The sequence below is a fragment of the Armigeres subalbatus genome, chromosome 2, assembly GCF_024139115.2.
Source record: "Armigeres subalbatus isolate Guangzhou_Male chromosome 2, GZ_Asu_2, whole genome shotgun sequence".
Lineage (NCBI taxonomy): Eukaryota > Metazoa > Arthropoda > Insecta > Diptera > Culicidae > Armigeres > Armigeres subalbatus.
In genome coordinates, this window is record NC_085140.1 from 157,412,083 (window position 1) to 157,434,015 (window position 21,933).

At 39.5% G+C, this 21,933-nt stretch overlaps 1 protein-coding gene across 3 annotated transcripts in view; it reads left to right on the forward strand.

The window, feature by feature from the left end:
• Positions 1-4,943: 4,943 nt before the first annotated feature.
• LOC134211072 (cell adhesion molecule Dscam2) overlaps positions 4,944-21,933 on the forward strand; it is a 531,807-nt gene continuing 514,817 nt past the window's right edge. For all 3 annotated transcript variants that reach the window (XM_062687653.1, XM_062687651.1, XM_062687654.1), the window contains exon 1: positions 4,944-5,702. In XM_062687653.1, coding sequence (XP_062543637.1) covers positions 5,633-5,702 — 70 coding nt within the window. In that variant the 5' untranslated portion in view covers positions 4,944-5,632. The remainder of the gene's footprint in view (positions 5,703-21,933) is intronic.

The window sequence follows — 21,933 nt, forward strand, 5'->3', positions numbered from 1 at the left end:
ATGTAGTTTTCAGGTAGAAAACTAAAAAACGCGCGTTTTGGGGGCTTTTGAACCAGTGTGCACCGTCTTCGCTGGCACGCCCTCGGTCGATTCGACCTTGCCCGAGTCCGCGAATCCTTGAGCCTCAGTTTGGGTAGACCTCGACTCCACGGATCCCTAGCAGCACAATTCACGTTGATTTGGTTGAAATAACTCATATATGACCAAATTTAGTCGTATATGAGTATAATAGACTGATTTACAACATGTGTGTTGCTCGGGATATCACGGGTTTACACTTGGCCGTCCCGACCGCCCTCTCCAGCTTGGCGTCCAACATCGACTTTCGAAGTTTCAGCAAGCTCCTCTTGAGGTCCTTACTTATATTATGCTTCGATGACGCAAAGTCGATGATGGCGTCCAGCTGTTCCGTCGCCACCTCGAAGCCCGAAAGCCCATCGCGTTTGCGGTTCATCGCCCCCACAAGCCATGGGCCGTTCATAACTATTGTCTCTGACCTCCTACGCGGAGACCTGAACAACCCACCTCTTGCGAAGGGGTTGCCGCCTACACTACTACCACTAATTGAAGAATTGACTTGGTTTTCCATTTTGGTCCCACGAGTTGCTAGGGAAAAGAGGTCCACCACGCCAGAGCCCAGCATGACGCGGTAAGCGACAATTACTGTGGGGGGTGCCCAGTAGAGTGGGGCGTCCTGGTCATTTTTTCAAATCAATGGTTTTTCGAAGCCATTCTGGGTCCTGAACAACTGTGCAGAATTTGGGACCGATTGGTTGCTTCCTTGCTTTCCGCATCGCGTTTGAAGTTTGTATGGAAATTAGTATGGGAGAACGTATATTTTTGCATTTCTACTACTAGAGGTTTCAGTTCATCTTAAACCAAGTGGCACATTGCGTTAAAGTATAACCCAAAGGATGCCGAAAAACATTGCTGAAGAAGCGACGTTGCTGGAACGTCTACGAAAAAAGTTATAACGCTTCGAAGAGTGAGTGTTCAAACCGTATGCAAAAATTCGTTATTTCTGCCAGCACTGCCGAACTACGTAGACCAATAATTTAACTGAGTGTTATTACAAAATAATTGATCTTATAGGGCTTTAGAGCTGATGGGAGCTATCCGGAATCATTTCACAAAGAAAAAAAATCCGACAAGAACGAAGATAAGTTTTGCCCTTCGATGACCATAGGTCGTCCGGTAGTGCTGGCAGAAACATTGATTTTTTGCATATAGTTTGAACAATCAATTTTTGAAACGTAATAACATTTTTGACGTAAACTACGTCTAAGGGGAAGACTCAGATACAGGGTGTAAAACCGAAATTTCTAAATTCGAGACCGTCACGAAATTAGGATAGATTTCAAACGCTAATAGCGTCTTTATCTTTCGATGGATTTTCGCGATTTTCTTATCAATAGATTCGGAAACTCTCCAGCAATTTGCCAATTCTATTGATACTATTGATTATCAACGTTAAACTATTGAAAATGTTATTTCTTTCCAAAACGGGTGATAAATTCAATTCCGTTCATAAATCCCCAACGCGGACATCAGATTGCAGTAAGGTACGGGCCTTTTGATCCATTGCTTCGTTTTCCCTGTGTATAAAAAGCCCCATGTTTCGCGTGCGCGCGACATTTTCATTCTGGATGTCACGGAGAACGGACCAGCGCGGTTCCAGCAATAACGCCTGTGGTTTGGTCTGTTGTGGTGAAAACTCATGGACGATTCAAATCAAGCCCAACTCAGCACCTAAAAACTCATGGATGAGTTGAATCATCGTATGTTTTCTGTATGTATGTAGAATCACGAGCGCGCGTCAAACGGAGAAGCTGCAAAAATGTTTTCGCATGGATGACTATCTACCAAAATTATAAGTCTTTCTCTGAATCGTGCTCTCGTGATTCTACTACCGACGGAAAACAATCTGCCATCACCAAGCAATTGAGTTTTACTTTGATCAAAATTCAATGCGAATAAATTTATTGCAACGTCTCTCTCCGACAAAGTGCGCAGAATTGAATATGATTGCGTCGAAAAGTAAAGTTCGCAACATTCTGACTTTGGATTTTTTGTTATGACTGATTGGAAATGCGTATTATTGAAAACAAATTGGACTATTGAAAATAATTGGTTATTATCATTGCACCAAAAGGTTTTTCGTAGTTTACGTCGGGCGGTCGTGTCTTGCACACAACCCTTCTGATTTTTTGTAGACCTTCCAGGTACGTACCTTCTTCGGCAAAGTCTTTCGGCATCTTCCAGACTATATGCTAATGTTTTGAGTCACGTGATTGATGACAAATTGAAGCCACTAATAGCAGAAATGTAAAAAAGTACGTTTTCCCATACTAATCTCCATGTAAATTTAGAACGCGATGCGGCATGCGAGGTCGCAACCAATCGAGCCCATATTTTGCACAGTTGATTGGGGTCCCAAAACGATTCAGAAAAACCTTGATCTCACTTGATCGGACGAAGTTTGCGTTTTTCCATACAACTGCGACCCACTCTAGTGCCCAGGTACCCCACAGGCTCCGTTAAAGGCCTAGCTCATTATTTCACCCCCCTGGCCATGCATCCCCTCGGCACGGGTCGCCTAACGCCTTGGGATTAGGGGTTAGAGACGATGGTCCCTCTGGTCGCACCCCCTCACTCTAGCTGATGTCAGAAGGACAACAGTGCCCAGGCTGCACTACCAGCTAAGTACAAAACTCTTAGCTGGTGGTCGATTGTTATCGGAAGACCCGTGGAAGCGTGAGATTGGAACTTGTTAGGACCAGAGCTGTGTAGGTCGCTCCTTCCCATCTTCCCACCATTTCGCAGCCCGTTCGCGGATAGTTGTGGAGGCGCATGGTACATCATAAGTACGTTGTGCGTTTTATCTCGCATAATCGCTAGATTCATCATCATCATCAAGAAGCAAAGAAGTGATACTTCGATAAAATTTGAATTGGGAATAGCAAAATATTATTCAGATTTAAAATTTTCTTCCAATATCTTAATATGTATGCACTTTACACACTTAGTTTCTACTTTTGCATCTCGGCAAAATAAAGAACTGATATTCCGGCGAAGGTGCCGTTTATTGGCTGATTTTCAGTAAATTATAATAGTTCAACTTATGTTACACAGCTGTCCAACAAGCTATAGTGCCCAGATGCAATGGAGCGAGAAAAAAGCGTTTTATTATAGGCTGCTTCTTAGATTTTCTTTTTTCGCTCTTGTATTAAATTGCACGACTAAAATGATTTACACAATGTTGTGTTCTAATCACACAAAACGGGCCTTTTTTAGAACAACACTTAGATGAGCGAAAGTTACACAGCCACAAAAATGTCTCGTATGGCGATGTTAACGGTTCTTTTAATCATGTAAAGGTATGTACAGATTCCTGGTTTTATGAGGAATGTAATGCTGTTGAAAATATTGAGATCCGAGCTTCAATAACATCACACGAGACATTTATATGACTGTGTAGCTCTCGCTCATCAACGTATTGTTGTTGTTCGAAAATAAAATTGTGTAAATTATTTCAAGCTTGAGCGATAAACTTGTTTATATGGCTTGTTATGATTGATGCCTCTCTTTATCGTCGTCCATTATCAATTGAAAACGATTTCTGCAACCCTTGACCTTAATACATTCTATGGGTTGTCTTACTGAGCCTGTGACAATTTGGGTCACCGAGCATTAGGGTGGCTCAAATTAGTATGCAAAAAAAACATTTTTAATTTTTTTCGATGGGCCGCCCTCTTATTTGGTTCTATTTGATGCCCGATGCTCTGGACAAAATTTCAGCCAAATCGGTCAACGTTTGGGTGGTGCTAAACTCGTTGGTAGTTTATATGCAAAAATGTATGCAGAAACATGAAAAAACAGTGATTTGCAGTTAGACTGCACATTTTACAATAAAGAACTATGATACTCATTCAGATCTTGAAGAACTTAATACAGAATGTTATGCAGAAAACCGCGAAAAGATTAGTGTTTGCCCGGAAAAGTTATTAGCATTTCTCTGCAGTGGGGTTCGAGCAAATTTGGTTTCTTTTACCTTTGAAAAGAAATAAATTCACCCCTACAACACTCCACTAAAATTCTAATAACTTTGCCCAATGAACTCTAATCTTCTAGCGGTTTTCAGCATAACATTCTGTATTTTATTCTACGAGAACTGAATGAGTATCACAGTTCTTCATCGTAAATTATACCGTCCAACTGCAATCACTGTTTTGGGATGTTTCTGCATAGATTTTTCCATATAAACTTCCAACGATTTGAGCACCGCCCAAACGTTGACCGATTTGGCTGAAATTTTGTCCAGAGCATCAGGGCGTCAAATAGAACCGAATAAGAAGGCGGCCCATCAAAAAAATTGAAAAAGTGTTTTTAAAGCCACCCTACCGAGCATTTTATAAAAAGCTCGTTTTCGGACTGTATATAGGAGCCGAGTATACCCCGTTAGGCATAAAGACGTTAGGCATAAGTACGTCAGGCATAATGGACGTTAGGCAACGGACGTTAGGCATAATGGACGTTAGACATAAAATGACCGAAAGAACAGCCTATGACATAAAGAAGGCCGAATTATGCCAAACGTCCATTATGCCTAACGTACATTATGCCTAACGTCCGTTATGCCTAACGTCCATTATGCCTATCGTACTTATGCCTAACGTCCTTATGCCTAACGTACTTATGCCTAACGTCGCGGACCCATAGGAGCCAACATATACTTAGTGTACGAGAAGGACAAAAATTACTACTATAGAAATTCAAACGAAATTAAATTTAATCGGATCTATTATTATTATTGCGTGCATAATTAGATTGTTCCATGCATATTCCACAAGCCGAAAGTGACACGAGAAGGAGAGATGTGATCATAGGCTATAAGAGCACCGTAATGTTTTCGGCAACCATGTGATTTTGATTTTTGTTTCTTTTCAGGATTCCGAATATGGTGATGATAAATAAACAAAACTTCAGTGTATAAATCATATGTGTGAATTAAAAGTTTGTATCTAATGAAAACCCAATGACTGATCAATACATACCGGAGTTAGTGAGCGGAAAATGTGCAACGAGAGCGAGAGAAATTAGCTGGCCGCCCAATCGTTGTGTGTATATTTTGCAAATTTGTCCTCCCTCTGCCGGGACCCACCGACAGTTAGTCCAGTGGAGTGACAAATTGGTCCGAGGCAGTTTCAAAAAGGAAAAACTCATACCGTCGACCACGACGCCGTACAACAGCGCATAAATTATTGATTGGGATTCGATCACACACGAGCGTTTTCTGGTGGAGACGAATTTTTTTCAAAGAAAAAAAAACACGACAGCAGAAGGGGATAAAACTGAGATTTGTGCGTAGTGGTGCAGTGCAGCACATTTGAGCGGCCATATCGGTGGATATCGGAAGCGAAAAATATTGTGTCCTGGTGCTCGGAACATCGGACGGCTGGGCTGCGTGCGATTGGGGCAATCGATCTCCAACGTGACGAAAATTTCCCCAGTGAATTATTTTCGGATTATGCAGTAGAAGGGCATTCAAAAGTGTGACAAAAGTTTTCCGGTGACAAGTTACAGGTGAGGTGTTTGGGAAATTAAAGCTTCGGCAGAGAGCGCATCATCAATAATGAAGTGCATCAGAATAAACGACCCGATGGTAACGATGGCCTTGCTGCTGGCACTGTGGATGAATTTCGGTAAGTCAAACTGCATCCATTTTTATTTTTTTTACGTTCGTTAGTCTGACATGAGATCTATTGGTGATTAAATCTGAGAACCGTTCGGCAACATAGAAAGTGTAAAAGAGAAATAAGGGGTGCAGTGGAAGGATAATATGTTTTTTAATTTTTTTTTGCAAATGAATATAAATTGAGTTAAATTGGGACATCAAAAGTTCTAGCTACCAGCTACTAACTAACTGCCCTAACTAGTTCGATAACAATTCATTTTATATGAATCACATTATGAATTACAATAATTTCTGATAACTTATTCAATACTAAAGCGGAATGTATCTTTAGAATCATTTCAATAGTATTCTTCTTTCTTTATTTATTTGTTGGCTTCATATCCACAATTGACTGGTGCAAAGCCGCCTCGCAGGTTAATGTTCACAGTTACAAGTTTCGTAGCCAGGGGTGGGGCACCACTCGTCATGTGCACGCTATTGTTCTCAAATGGTGTTCCTTCAAATGTCAGTAGCTGGCGCCGTCAGTGCAGCAGCGAGGATTTTCGGTCAATTTACCATTTTTACAGTCGTATATCTTAAGGTCAGCAACCTTCAGCATGATCTAGCTTTGTAGCTGCGCATTTAACCGCTAGACCAACCGAATAGTATTAAAACTATAGTCCTTATCATTCGTATATCTTTTCTTACATAAATGTTACGTGGATTAAAACAGATTACCTAAAAAAATACGATACAGCTAAAATTCTGTTATTAACTGCTTTAAAAATATTACTGAGCAAGATTGTACCCTTACAAGAAAGGTACTCTCCTAAAAATAATTAATAATCGCCCAAAGAATCAAGCATATGCTTCATTATAAGAATTTTCACATCATCCATCATTCAAATCACATTTTTCGGATAAACCAGCATATAATGCAGCATAGGTTAATTAAAATTTTCCTCTGGATTGTTTTGGATGAATTTGGAGCGAACAAATTGTTCAGCAAATAAATGAAACGATGTAATTTTTCTCAAGGCTTTGTAGCAGAATCGTAACCTTCATCATTGGTTTTGAGTATGATTCCACCAACATTGATGTGGACGTAAATCTCAATAATCCACCGCTCGGAAAAAAAATCATCATGACACGACACTTGCTCTCGGACCCTGTCAGCACAGCTTAGTTGTACGAGAAAGACATAAAGAATTACAAACTGTTATGATAATGCAAAGCTGTTTATGAAATTCTCCTTAAATGACCCTCAATTTCCGATCTTTCACAAATCCCCAGTGATATTAACAACCAAAGTTTGTTGAGCCCTGCGCCTAATTGCTTCGAGACCAAATTTTCGTGCTTCATAAATATTTATTCACATTTACCAACTTTGCTTCTCCTTGAGATCTCCAGTTAGTATCGCGAGGAACACAATTTCTGAGCATAGTGAATTATGGTTCAAAGCATACAAATCTATCTAATAGCAGTTATAGAAAGCTTTTCACCAATAACTGCGATAATGATGATTTGAACACCACGTTGAAAGGCCAACCAATTTCCGATGAGGAACGTAGAGCCACAAAAATAAAACAAAAAACAAGAACTCTACTCACCCGGTAATGGTGTACCGGAGTGGAAGCCACCCCGACACCTTCGTTTGAAATCTTAATGAACTTAAACGAGGCGCTAATTTGTTTGCCACGCCTTCGCACAACGGCGACGGAAAATTCTCAGAAAACCCTCATTACAATTAAAAGCACAAAAAAGTACCGGGCTCTACTGCGTCAATACGAATGGACTCTCTGCTTGTCGTGACACGGAAAATCGATTTCAAATCCCTTTGATTTAATCACAGCTCGTTGAATTATCTCATTGGACCCACGGCATCGCAACGTGACAGCCGTTCCAGTAACAAGCGCCGATGGAAAAAAATATCGCGCAGATCGCTCGTAAAAAGGACATCTTTTAAACCGATATTTTCACGCTCGAACAAATTTCAATAAATTTTATTTCCTCCCGCCACTCGAAATTAATATAATCAGAGTTGTAATCCAGCACGCGACGGGATCTTCCAAATAGGGTACGCTTCGAGCTTACTCTCCTGCCCTTCCTACAGCGCCACCCAACCGGAACCACCCTCGTTACTGGTGAGTCGCGCCATCCATGCCGTTGTTTTTCCACTTGTCGAGTTTGCGGGTGGGTGGCAAAAAGCCGATGGCTGAAAGCGTCAAGGCGAGAATCACGCCTTCCTGGAAGACGATAAATCCTTTCGCCTTTTGTTCGACTTTTCCCATTTTCTTAGCTTCGATACTTTCACTAACTGGAGTGCTGCCTGGTTGCCGCCCCTGCGGCCGGAGGGAGGTGTGAGCGTGCACACACGACTCGTGAACGGCTGATCCTATTCCTTGTAAGAGAAGCTTTGGGTAAAGGATTTTGGTACACGATTCGTAAGTGAGGTGAGAGGTGACAATGAATGGGTTTTGGTTATGTCTTGCTGTAATAAAAGGGATCAGGTTTAGGCTTCTGTCTACTTAGCAGTACGATTTAGTGTACATATGACGGTGTGGCAGATACATAACATAAACAGGATTGGCAATCGAGTTTGGCGAAACATGTGTGATATTTATTTGTTTTATTGACACTTACTCTTCCATCTTGCTGGTGACTCATGAATCAGTTTTATTATGTTAACACGATTAGATAAGAAAATGTGATATGTTTTTCTACATAAAACATGGTGTGTTATTTTGTCGATAAAATCGATTCATGGAATAACTTTTGCGTGAATAAAGGTAGTCGTCAGTCCTCGCCAAAAACAAATCTCTCATCCGATTGTCATGAAACTTTAAGGGCACTTGGTTTACGTATGACTATTGCACATTAAAATTTCAATACATCCAAAAACTTGAACTGTTTTCTTAGCTGCACTAGTAAGATTTTGTACAAAACCTTAATCCACATTTTCCTGCTTTAGACCGTTCCGTCAAAAAATATATTGTTTTATTGTCTCCGTTAATTATTTAACTAAAGGCCAACTTTCATTTTTTTGACGCCTGTAACTTTTCTCTAAATCGGAAACAAAAATCGAAAAAGTGCTGTAAACTGCAAACCGGCCTGAAGGATAAGCCTGATGCTTTTCCAAAAGCTGGCGAATATCAGTCCAAAGTTTGGTTTCAGCACTTTTTAGATTTTTTGACTTTCTCGTTCAACAAAGTTTTTATAGCAGCCTCGAAGCCTGGTGTTACAATACCAATTCCACAATCTTGTCGTGAAAACCGGTTGAAAATCAGCATAGTTGATAACTATTCAATTTGATAATGATTGCCCATTGCGTTTGAAAGTTATCAAGAAAATAATACATTGATTCCAGCTTTCCACGCTCGCCATAATGGCGGATGCTATAAATATTTTGACAAGAACTTCCCGACACTGAACTGAAATTACAATCTAAGGAAACGCTGATTCGTACATTCAAAGTTAATTGCCTATATGCCGGGTATTAAGCCACCCGGAGTGGAAATTAATTACTATGTCTGAAACTTGATTATGCATATGTACAACATGTGATAGATTTAGTTCGGAAAAGGTATTGGAGGGTAACCGCCCCTTCGGTGGGTGGGATCAAACCCCACCGAAGGGGCGGTTACCCTCCAATACCTTTTCCGAACTAAATCTATCACATGTTGTACATATGCATAATCAAGTTTCAGACATAGTAAACGCTGATTGTTCCCGTTACCAATGACATTTATCGCATTGATTATTTTTCTATCAACAAGAAAATCCGCGCAAGATTTCTAAATTTCTAATTAATAATCATGCGAACATTTTCTAATGTTTTTATTATTTATTTATTTATTTATTTCGTCAACCGACGTAGACTAGTACATATACAATATACATGTTTTTCTTCATTTTCTTAATGCTATAAATACGGTATTATAGTGTTTTAAAAAAATAGTTTGGTTAAGTAGTGTTTAATTTTGCGATTCAATGTAAATTTAGATTTGTAGGTTTCGAATAGTGACAAAATATTTTTTTAGGTTCTGCCGAGACATTGAAAAGTCAATAGTTACGCAGTGTTGATTATTGATGGCCATCATTTGATTGAGAGGTCCGAATTTTGCACAATATGTACGGCAGTGATTAGTTAAAAATGTATGTCGATGACGCAGTTGTCGAGATGGTATGTAGAAATTTAATTTCGATAAAATGTTGAATCAATACGCTGCGAAACTATATCGTTAATAAATGAAACCATTACAGTTTCACGACGCTCTTTCAAAGATTGAATGTTTATAAGCTTGCAGCGTGCCTCATATGATGGAAGTGGGAATGTTTTCCAACCTAATTTACGAAGAGCAAATATTAGATTTTTTTTTGTACTGATTCTAATCTTTCTTCGCGTGTTATTGAAAATGGAGACCAAACAATGCTGCAATACTCCAGTATCGACATTACATAAGCAATATATAATGTTCTAATTGTGTATGGGTCATGAAAGTTATAGCGGAAACGTTTTATAAAACCCATCATATTATTTGCTTTATGAATAATGGTGTTGTACTGGTCCATGAACGTTAGTTTGGTGTCTAAGATAATTCCTAAATCCCCAACTCTATCGCATTTTTCTTCAACCTGGTTTCCTAATGCAATTGAGAGATTTGATGCTGTTCTTTTTCTGCTGAATGATATAAGGTTACATTTTTTTACATTCATTTGCAATAGGTTTTTATTGCACCATTCGTAGAATGTGCGTATTTCGTTCTGGAATATGTTGAGGTCATTTTTATTACCTATTTCCAAAAAGAGCTTCATGTCGTCTGCATAGATTAACTCTTTAAGTTTGTCAATAATGAAGGAAATGTCGTTTACATATATTATGAATAATAAAGGCCCCAAATGAGAGCCCTGGGGGACACCGGAAGTGGCTTGAATGGGTTTTGATCTATTGTTGTTAAATTTTATAATCAATTGGCGATCAGTTAAGTAGGATTCAAGCCATTTGAGTAGTCCCAGCCCAATTCCAGTTGCGATCAAATGCTTTACTGAAGAGCTTCTACATGGTTTCCTTTATCCATTGCATTCAGGGTATAGTCAACATATATTTCAGATATGATAAAATGATCCCGGAGTAAACAGTCATAAATGAAGAGTTTTGTAATTTAACGGTCCTCTCAATTGTCATAAAATACGCCTAAGGGTAGCGTGATCTCTTGCTAGAAGGTGTGAAGAAGTCTTATCGGTCTCCTTGAAACCAATGAGATACTGAAGCTCTTCACCAATATCATTTTGAAATAGCGTTTATTTAAACTTTTCGTATTCTCGAACCGTCTGGATCTGGATGTTATCTGCCATAGCTTAAGAACGTAAAATTCGCGTCTAAAACATTTGTATCAAGATATTATGTAAGACATATGTAAACCGCTAATATCTATCATTCGCATTTTAAAAAATGGGTGGTATATTGATTGTGAAAAACTAGCACAACAATGCTCCACGCATTCGCAATATGATCGCGGGGAGATGGGCTGCGCATCTTAGGATCGTATCATCTTGCTAAGAGTAAAATTGGAGCAGTGACTCAAATCGTTCGTTCGGCTGTCAGTTTGAATATGAATCTGAAACATTAATTTTCCCAGCAGCTGTTCTGCGTTTTACCACTGAATGTGAACGGTATCGAGACGGTAGTGCTACGAGATGAGAAGGTTTGCGGAGACTAACATGTCTCAGTTTGCCAAAGACATTGGCGTTGATAAACGATAAATTGCTTCCGCAGTCGAGCAGTGCATACACCGGCAAATCAAAAATTTTAAGCTTCGCGTGTGGTCTGTTATCCGTTATGTTATTCAGTGTTATCTTGTGTATTTGAGGTTGGACTTCATTCTCGTCCACGCCGTCTGATCTGCACTCGTAGAAACGGTATAAATCAGGCAACCATGAACCAGAGGTTCCATTCTTTTGGGCCTGTGAAATTCCCTGCGGCTTCAAGGCTTCCCTGGAAGTTTTTTACAGAACGGACAGTTTTCAGAACCCTTATAGGGCACACCTACTACAAAATACCCTACGTGGAACGGGGCATTTTGCCAGCTCATGATCGTCCCCACAATTAAAGCACTTAAATTTACTAGAAGGAGTATATTTTGCAACCAATCTAGTTAAAAAGTTGATGTTACTGCTACATGGCTTTGGCTCCTTCGGACGACTTTCCATTCCCACTCCCTTTTCAGGTGAATTTATTTTGTATTGTGGTTTTTTTTCTCTGTTTTTGAGTTATTTGGAACAAACTTCAAGCTTTTCTGGGTATTTTGATTTCTTTTTGAATCATTCTGCAGTTATCGATTGAAACATGTTCTGGTAGTAGACGAATTAACCCCATTGGTGTTAATCGAGTAAATTTTTCTTTTAGTCGGGAAAAAAACTTTCGTGAATGCCGAGAAATCTGTCGCATCGAGATCTTTCCCGATGGACATTAGGTCTTGAAGGGTGGAAACCCGCTTCCCCACTAATGCTTTCCGTTCATCATAGCGAAGGTTGGTCTTCAAAATTTCCACCTTTTCGAGCACGGTCTGTGTAGTACACATAGCTCGAAAAAGCTTACTCATTTGGAGGAAGTACTATTGAAACGACTCCACTTTCTGTTGGCGAGTCTGATAAATTTTCGTTCTAAGGACTGAATCCAAATCAGGATGTCTGAACTCTTTCCTTAGTTCCTCGCATAGATGCGGCCAATCTATTAAGGACTGCTGGTTCCTTCTTGAGGTATACCACCTAAGTGCCGGTCCTACAAGGAGGTAAATCGCCGAATCGAATAAATCGGATTCAGTGGCTTGTTCTGAAATGGCTAATTGTTCAACGTATGTCAGAAACTCATTGAGCTCTAGACCATGATCAGTCCCAGCGTATTTTTTTAGTTTCCACTGGGAAACGGGCAACGTCTTGCGCTCGTTGTTGGAATGACCAGCGGAATCGCCGAAGCTCCTGGAAGTGGCCCTACGGATCGTGTTGTCAACGTCTCGGTTGGCGGCAGAGGAATAGGTAGACACGACTGCGAGTCTTGAAAGTTTGCCGCGTTGACGCTTGTTTGTGGAATGTTATTTCCCTTCCACAGTGGACTGAACGAGAAATCATCAATTTTCCGACAGTAAGACTCATTCACATTTGCTGCAGACGTGATCTGACGCGGGTATGAAATGCTACCATAGATTGTCGCAGTCGATAAGACCGGTGCCCTAGGTTCCTTAAAATTCGCGGGAGAACTACCACTAATGGGTAGTGGGTCCAGTTCAAGAACATACACTGTAGATGTTGGTACAGTAGAAGAGCCGATTTAATTAAAATCTATCAAAGAACGACCACTGGTGGGAAGCTGATTTTGCCCCCATCATTGTCGTGAGCCCGCCTGATTTTGTCCCCTTGGGAACGGTGGATGTATTTGACGATACCACTTGTGTTGGAGAAACGTCATCAACTAGGAAAGGGTTTTTCCTGTTGAGTGATAAACGAGGAGCCGGGGTTGGGGCCATGGGCGTAGCCAAGGGGGGGCAGGGGGGGCCGTCGCCCCCCTTCCTAAATTGTGGAAAAATTGAACGGGTAATGAAATGAATTCTCTTAAATATGTGCACTTAACAATCCAATCATATACAGAAATAGGTGGTAGAAATTCAAAAAATTCCCAAAACTTATTAGGGTATCCAGGATCCATAATATATGAAAGTTCAAAACAACTTGAAACATTTCGGGCTCAAAAATTCTCCTTGAAATCCTTCTAGAAGCTCCCCTGGGAACTTCTAAATTCCTCCGGAAAGTTATTCCCAAATTCCTCTGAAAATCGTTCGAAAATCCTTCTCACGTAGGGTCATTCGCCAAATGTTGAACGGCCAATTTCTTCGCCCATTTTTGAACGCACGTGCATTTCTTATGAGAGTTCAACAATAGGCGACAAAATTAGCCGTTCAACATTTGGCGGTTTCCCCTAATTGTAATGCCTCCTTATCTAGAAACCCCCAACTAATTTTTTTTAGGAAATTCACGGGGAAATTTCTTGAAGATATCTTTTCTTCTCTCCAAGATTTACTTCTAGATATTTCTTCGACTATTCTCTCTTCAGGAAGAATCCGACATTTCCTTCAGGCATGCATTCGAGAGTTCCGTCAAGAATTCATGTTACATTTCGCACCTCATTGCATAATACTCACCCCTAGCTATAAATCAACCAATTTAGATGTGTAAGGAATAACAACAAAACCTCTTGTTTAGCGAGTGTGGAGGTTCTGTTGGAAAGGAGGCAATCGGCTTCAGACAAATCACCGAAATTGTGAGTTATACATTATTTCTAATTATGTAAATAACTATCAATAAATATATTATTTCAGCTTTTTAGCTAATGAATTACAAATATGTATTTTATTTGCTGTAAGCATCGGTTCGAAGCCACCAGCCAATAGCTCCCGCAGCAATACATACGGAATTTCTTCCCAAAATTCTACCAGAAGTTTCTTTAAAAATGTCTGACGGAAATCCTCCTATTTAGCTCCATAATTTCACTTGTAAATCTATAAGAAATTCTTTCGGAAATTCTTTTAGGAACTTCTCCGGGCATTCCTCTCGGAACTCTTCCATCAATTCCTACGGGATTACTTCCAGGAAATTTTCCGGGAATACCTCCAAACATTCAATAGCAAAATCATCTAGCATTCCAATCTGGAATTCTTTTGGCAATTACTTCAGAATATCCTTCAAGAAATCCTCTAGAAATATCTTCATGGATTTCTCCTGGAATTCGTCCAAGTATTTCCCCAGAAATTCTTACAAGTATTTTTTTTCGGGAGTTCTTCAGGTACTTCTCCAGGAATTTCTCCGGGAGATTTTCCGCGGAAGTGTACTAGAATTCCTTCCGGACTTCACTCGGAATTTACTCGGATATCTGCCAAGAGTTCTTCCAGAAATTTCTTCGGAACAATCCGCAGAGATTTTCTTCAGCAATTAATCTGGGAATACTTTCAGGATTTCATCTGGGAATTTCTGCATTAATTCCTCCTGGTATTTTTCTGGGAATTCCTTCAGATATTTTTTTCGGAAATTCCTTTAGGAACTTCTCTAAGAATTATTTCAGGACTTCCATGTGGGAATACCTCCGGAAGTGCTTATGGGATTTCTTCCGGGAGTTCTTCCAGGAGTTTTTCCAAAAAATTCTCCGGTAATACCTCCAGGAACTTTACAGGGAATTCCTGGACGATATTTTGCAGGAATTGCACGGGAAATGGGATTTTGGAAGTTCCTTCAGAAATATTTTTCTCTTCCTCTAGGGTATTCCACCGGATGTTCCTCTGAAGTTCCACCAGTAGTTCCTTCGGGAATTCAATCAGGCTTTCTTCCAGGAATTCATTTAGCATTTCTTTAGGCATTTATCTACAAATTCCTCCAGAAGTTCCTCGGAGAATTTCTCTGGGAGTTCTTACGGGAATTCCTCCGAGGTTCTTTTAAGAATTCTTCCAGGAGTTCCTCCTGGAATTCTTACGGAAGTTCCTTTGGGAGTTCATCCTAGAATTCTTACGAGAGTTCCTCCAGGATTTCCTACGGAAATTCTTCCTGTAGTTCTTCAATAAATTCCTCCAAAAGTTCCACCGGCAGTTCCTCCGAGAATTCCTGTGATAATTTCTCCGGAGATTCCTATAAAAAATCCCCCGGGAGTTCCTCCGGAAATTACTCTGGGAATTGCTCCGGGAGTTCCTTTTCAGAGAAAAACCCGGAGAAACTGCAGGTGAAACTCCCGGAGGGATTCTCGTAGAAACTGCTAGTGGATCTCCCGGAGGAATTCCCGAAGGAACTGCCGGAGGAGCTCCCGTAAGATCTCCCGTAAGAACTCCCGGAGGAATTTCAGGAAGAACTCTTAGAAGAATTCCTAAAGAACCTCCCGGATGAGCTCCCAGAGAAACTATCGGAAGAACTTCGGGAGGATTTTCCAGCTTAATTTCTGAAAAAAGCCTAAATGATTTCCTGAAAAAGCCTGAATAATTTTCTGGAATAGCTTCTGGTGGAACTCCCGGAGGAATTTCCGGAGAAACTCCCGGAAATATTGCTGGTAGAATTCCCGGAGGAACTCTCGAAGGAATTTTCTGGAAGAATTTCTGAAGAAACTCCCGGGAGAATTTTCAAAGGAACCCCGAGGAAACTACCTGAAGCATTCTCGGAAACAAGAGAATTCATCTTATAGACAAATCTCGTCTAGCTGAAACCTTTGTTGGGGTTTGTAGCTGGACCATCATCTTCATCAGAGGACCTCCCGGAGAATTCCCTGAGGAGCTCGCAGAGAAATTCTCGGAGGAGCTTCTGGTGGAAAATCTATATAAATTCCTGAAGAACCCTAAATAAATTCCAATTCTGCCGAAATTCCCGGAAGAATTTTCAGAGGAACTGCCGATAGAACTACCGGAATAATTCTCGAAGGAAATCCTAGAGAAATTCTTGGTGGAAATGCCGGTGGAACTTCTGGAAGAATTCCAGGAGAAATTTTCGGAGAAACTCCTGGAGGATCTCCCAGTGGAAATCTTGAATTAATCTAGGAACTCCTCCGAAAATTCCATTGATTTCATTTTCGGTATAATTTCTGTATAAATTTCCGGTGGAATTTCTGGAGAAATTCTTTGAAATTTTCACAAGAAATTATTCGAAACAATTCACGGAAAATTTTATGGAATTTACACAAGAAATTCGAAGATTTTTCGTGAATTTCTTAGGAATGTTTTCTGCGGAATTTCCACGGAATATTCTTATTCTTAAAAATTATGGGAAACAGCACGAAATTATTTGAATTATTGCAGGGAATTCTGCAGAACTTATAAAGAAGTTCGTGAAGATTTTCTTGAAGTAAATAATGGTGGAATTTTCGGATCAATTCCCGGCAAAATTTATGGTGGAATTCCTGAAGACACTGCCGAAGAAGTTGCTGGAGGCATTCCTAAAGAATCCCTGATAGAATTTCGGATAGAATGCCAGGAGCAATTGTCGAAGGAATTCCTGGATAAAGCTTGCATATTGATTTTTCTGCCTATTTTATAATAAATATTATTTCAGAGAGGATTTGTTTAGAAATTCAGATGTATGGTTCTAGTTTTCTTAAACTTATGGAAGAATGCAGGATTTTTATAATAATTGTTATAGCCGATTTAATATTCTTTCTGAATACTAAGTTCGTTAATATTTTTTTCATTTTGTTTAAAAATATCTGATGAGCAATAAATCACGCATTTTTAAATCCATTATTGTTTTAATCATTATTGTTTCGATTTGGTTTGGATTTGGTTTCATGTGTTAATATTCATGTGTTTTTATAAAACTACTATAAAACTACGATTTGGAAGACCAAAAAAGTTGCCGCCCCCTTCTCGAAATCCTGGCTACGCCCATGGTTGGGGCTCTTCGAATCTCTTCCCTCCCTCTTCCGTCATCGCTTTACTCAAGTCATCTGTAGTCACAAAGTTCGACAGGTCTGGTTGCTTAGGAATGGTTCTGATATACACAGGGCGTGCAGCAGTAGAGATAGTAATTTGGATTCCTCTAGCTGCCTCCTCCCCGAGCTCTTCCGATTCGGCACTGGAGTCCTCTCCAATTGTAAAGAATTGGTCTTCAGTTCTGAAGTACTCTGAAAACAGCTCGAGTATTCTGTTGAAAAACTCATTACCCTGAGTTTTAAATTCTACTGCGTGATTTTCGATCACTGCTACCCGGTGGCCCAGATGTAATAGCCGAGCCTTACAAAAAGGCACTTTTGCTATTTCAATAGCACCAGTAAATCTTGGATAACCATACTCATTTGTCATGAACGCATTTTATTCTGTGTACCACAAAGGGCATGTTCCCTTTTTGAAACTGGTGAATATATTGCTTTTTACGAGTATAAACTTCAAGGCTTGACTTCGAGGATTCTTTAGATAACCATACCCATTTGTCATGAACGCATTCTATTCTGTGTACCATGAAGGGTATTTTCCATGTTTGAAACTGATCAATATATTTCTGATTACGAGTATAGACCTTAAGACCTGACTTCAGGGGATTCTTGGATGGCCATACCTTTTTTTCATGAACGCATTTTATTCTGTATACCACAAAGGGCATGTTCCATATTTGAAACTGGTCAATAGATCTCTGGTTTCGCGTGTAGACTTTAAGGCCTGACTTCATGGAATTCTTGGATGACATTCTTGAATGACACCCATATTTTATGAACGCATTCTATTCTGTGTACCACAAAGGGCATGCTCCATATTTGAATTTGGCCAATAGATCTCGGAATACCATCAGCGTAGACCTTGAGGCCTGACTTTCGGGAATTCTTGGATAACCATACCCACATGCCATGAACGTATTCTATTCAATATTCCACAAAGGGAATGCTCCATGTTTGAAACTGGCCAATATATTTCTGATTACGGATATAGACCTAAAGGCCTGACGTTAGGGAATTCTTCGATGACCATACCCATTTGTCATAAACGCATTTAATTATGTGTACCACAAAGGGCATATTCTAGATTTGAAACAGGTCAACAGATCACTGGTTATGTGTGTAGACCTTAAGGCCTGACTTCAAGGATTTCTTAGATGACCATGTAAGTATGTCATGAACGTATTCTATACTATGTACCTTCCTTTCTTACAATCTGATAAGGCACAGACAATATTTTTAAATATGTATAGTTTTTGAAAATCGCGTAACTTTGTGAAAATCGTGCAAATAAAAATCGTGTAACTTCGAGAAAATCGTGCAAATTAAAATCGTGTAATTTCAAGTAAATCGTGTAAAATAAAATTGTGTAAAAAAAATCGTGTAAAAACAGAATTCAGTGTATACATAGCGTGTAGTTTTCAGAATTTTTAACTGTGAACTATGTAATGTTTGCTGAGGTAATTGGCACGAAATTGGATTTCAAACATTTTTTCGTAAATTGTGGGTTGGATAAGCTAACATGCAAAATTTTCTCACTCATGTGCTTGTTTCTTCAACTGCATTTTCGAAACTACTGAAAAACTACAGATAATTTTGCTATGAAAATTACACAGAACGAATAACAAATAGGATGGCGTCATTTATCCCAATTTTCGTTATGTAGTATGATCAGTTTGTTACAGCAAACAAGTGAATTGTCACCTGCGCAAAAGGATTTTTATAAGGATCAAATCATGTAGTTTGATTACTATGCGTAGAAGTCATATTGGTTCGAAACGATACGAAATTAAGATCCCATTTGATTCAAAAATTTACGAGACGAAACGAAACGAAATTTTATTTTTTTTCCGTGGAATTTTTATTGAATTGTTTTTATTTGTTTTTTTTTTTTTGTATATGTACTATAATTTTTATAGACCATTGAGCATAAGAAATTTCGCACTGCTGTGTAAAACAATATCAAATACATCATTAACACCGGTCCCCTCGTATTTGGAGCATTTTCAAAATGAAATTTATCGTAAATGGAGAGAATTGCCGCCGAATAATATGCAATTACAGTACTGACCCGATTTTGTCACTCCCCGATTTTGTCTGCCCCCGATTTTATCACGTTTTCGACCCGATTTTATCACGTCCCGATTTTGTCACGTTTTCGACCCGATTTTGTCACCCCAAAAAAATTAGTCATTCTTTTTATTTTCGTAAATAATACCAAAAACAACATTGATTTTCATGAACTAACTTTCACCGCCTGTTGTTTATTACGAACGACTTCTGAGTACCTGGGAAATATTCTGTAAGCAATTTCGACAAGAAATAACGGGAACCGTTCACGCATTTGGCCTTTCCAAGGCATAAAATGATTCATATTTGTGGAATGAATTTAAAAAAAATTAAAATATTTTTTTTCCAATTTTGTCACATACCCTGTTTTATCACCCCAAAATTCACCAGGGGGTGACAAAATCGGGATATTACTGTAATTATAAAAAGAGTTTTTTTTATAAAAATGCAGCAATAATAGCACGTAGTTGCCTACCATAGAGGTGTTCTCCGATGCTCAGACCTATTGAGTGCTGAAAAAATGTCATTCAATTAATAAGACCAACATTTTCCTTGGAGGACAGAGTAGGCTGCACTGCTATTTGGTAGGGCGATGACTGGTCCAGGATACAGACGGGACCAATCGTAATGGCGGCAACGGCGACCAACGTCGTTCCGGCTTCGGTAGCCGACTTGGTCCGGAAACTAGGGCCGGAGCCTTCCTCGTACAAAAACTGCTGCACTATCTCGGCACTACCACGTTATCGGTCCAGTATCGTATGGCTGTTAGCTTATTCGCTTGACTTCAATTACTCGATCTTTTCAGAAACACTTTTTACGATCCGCTTGGGCGTACAGTCTATGATCAAAGACCCCTTTTCCCTCGTTTTTCGCGCGAACCCTCCAGATCGATCCGTTTTCCTCCACGTGGAAGGAACGTGGCCGTGATTTGTCATTCCGTTGGCTACCAAATCCATCCACCGGAGTATTTATTTTACTGCCCAAATTGGTAGCAATGCCACACGCGAATAGGGTTCTAAAACCTAGCCCTCCTTCCGAATGTAACCAAGCAGTGAAAATCGCAAGTAAAATATTTTCTCTTTTACAATGAATAACTTGTAACTTTTATTGTTAACTATGACATGTGTGAGCCGTATTGCTTTACACTTATGACACTTAGTACCGAGTCCACTAATGGAAGTGTGTATGGCCTCCTTACTCATACACCAAAGATTGCACACTAAGTTTACTAAATTTATTGAATTTCTCCACTTATCTGCAATTATTAAAACCCATATTCCCTAATTAAACATAAAGATATGCTTAGTTTACATAATAGATAATTCTTTGAACATTTCTAGTCTTAAATCGCCTAATCGCCATCAGGCCGAAAGTCATTTGGCCAAAAGGGTCATTTGGCAGAAAGGGTTACTTGGCCGAAAGGGTCGTTTGGCACAAAGACCGAATCATTCGAAAAACTTTTTTCTCATAATAAAGGTTCCCGAATTGAGCTAGAGCTTGATTGACTGCTCGTAGTTGCTACTCCATTATGACCAGATCAGCTGTTCTTGCACAGGGATACAACAGATGTTTGCTTGGGACTAGCTCACATCTTCAATGTACAAGTAATGGTGATCCCATTTGTTAGGTCATATTGGCGCCTGCCACGTCGGAATGCAAGTCAATATAGGGAAGGGGGAGGAAATGATGATGCAATTACTCGCCCACTGCGAGCAGAATATACCTCTGCACTTGCCACAAGTTCATGCGGAATTTGTTGGAATTTTTGGGTTAGGTTCGAGAGGCAGAGGTCCGTATTGGTTAACGAGCTGCCAATGTGATAGATAGGAGAAAGCAGCAGGAATTTCTAATTGGATGTTTGGAAACGCACTTTATAGTTCATTTCCAATTCTAGCAGTTTACTGTTAGAACATTGGTTAAAGTTGAAGGTATAGGAATTGAGATGGAAACGGTATGAGAGTCCATTTCCAGTTGCATGAGAAATATAGAGAAAGATACAAAGTAGGAGAATGGAACGGACCTGGGATTGAACCCACGATCTCCTGCGTAGGAGGCAGAAGCAGTAGCCATATGACTACCAAGCCCGCTATGTAATAAAGGTTCCCGAATTGATAAGAAAAATGCAACAAATGCCAATTTGTTTGGAGGGAGGCTTTGAAACACTTTTCCGAATGAAAACTGAATTTGACCAGAATGACCAGATGCATAATGTAAAATCCAAGTATAAGTACATCACGTAGATTCTTTCATAGCTGGAGATTGTTTTAACAATATGGAGTTAATATGCTTATTTTTTTGTCAGCAATATAATGTTAGCAAAAATAAAATCCGCACGGTGCCTCAAAACTATTATATAAATCTGTGTGTTTTAAAACTTACTTGAAGTATAAAATTTATTCTATTGAATAAAAACGTAATATATTTCAAAATTACAGAACAATTCCAAGATCCCGGAATCTTCCAGGATATGCGACATTTCATATCCCGAGTCCCGGTGCAAGAAAAAGGGTCGAGAAATGGACTCTCTAATTTAAGATTGGAGTAATTGAGATTAATGAGAATTATATAAATTTTAAAGATTTGTTATACTTTCATAAATCTAAAAAAATGTATTTCACAGAAGTGGAGATTGGATACCCCAAATTAGAACTCTAAAGGACAAGTGAATGTGAAGTTGAGCTTCTTTTTCTTCTCGTATGGCTCTACATTCCAACTGGAATTTGTCCTGCTTATCAACTTAGTA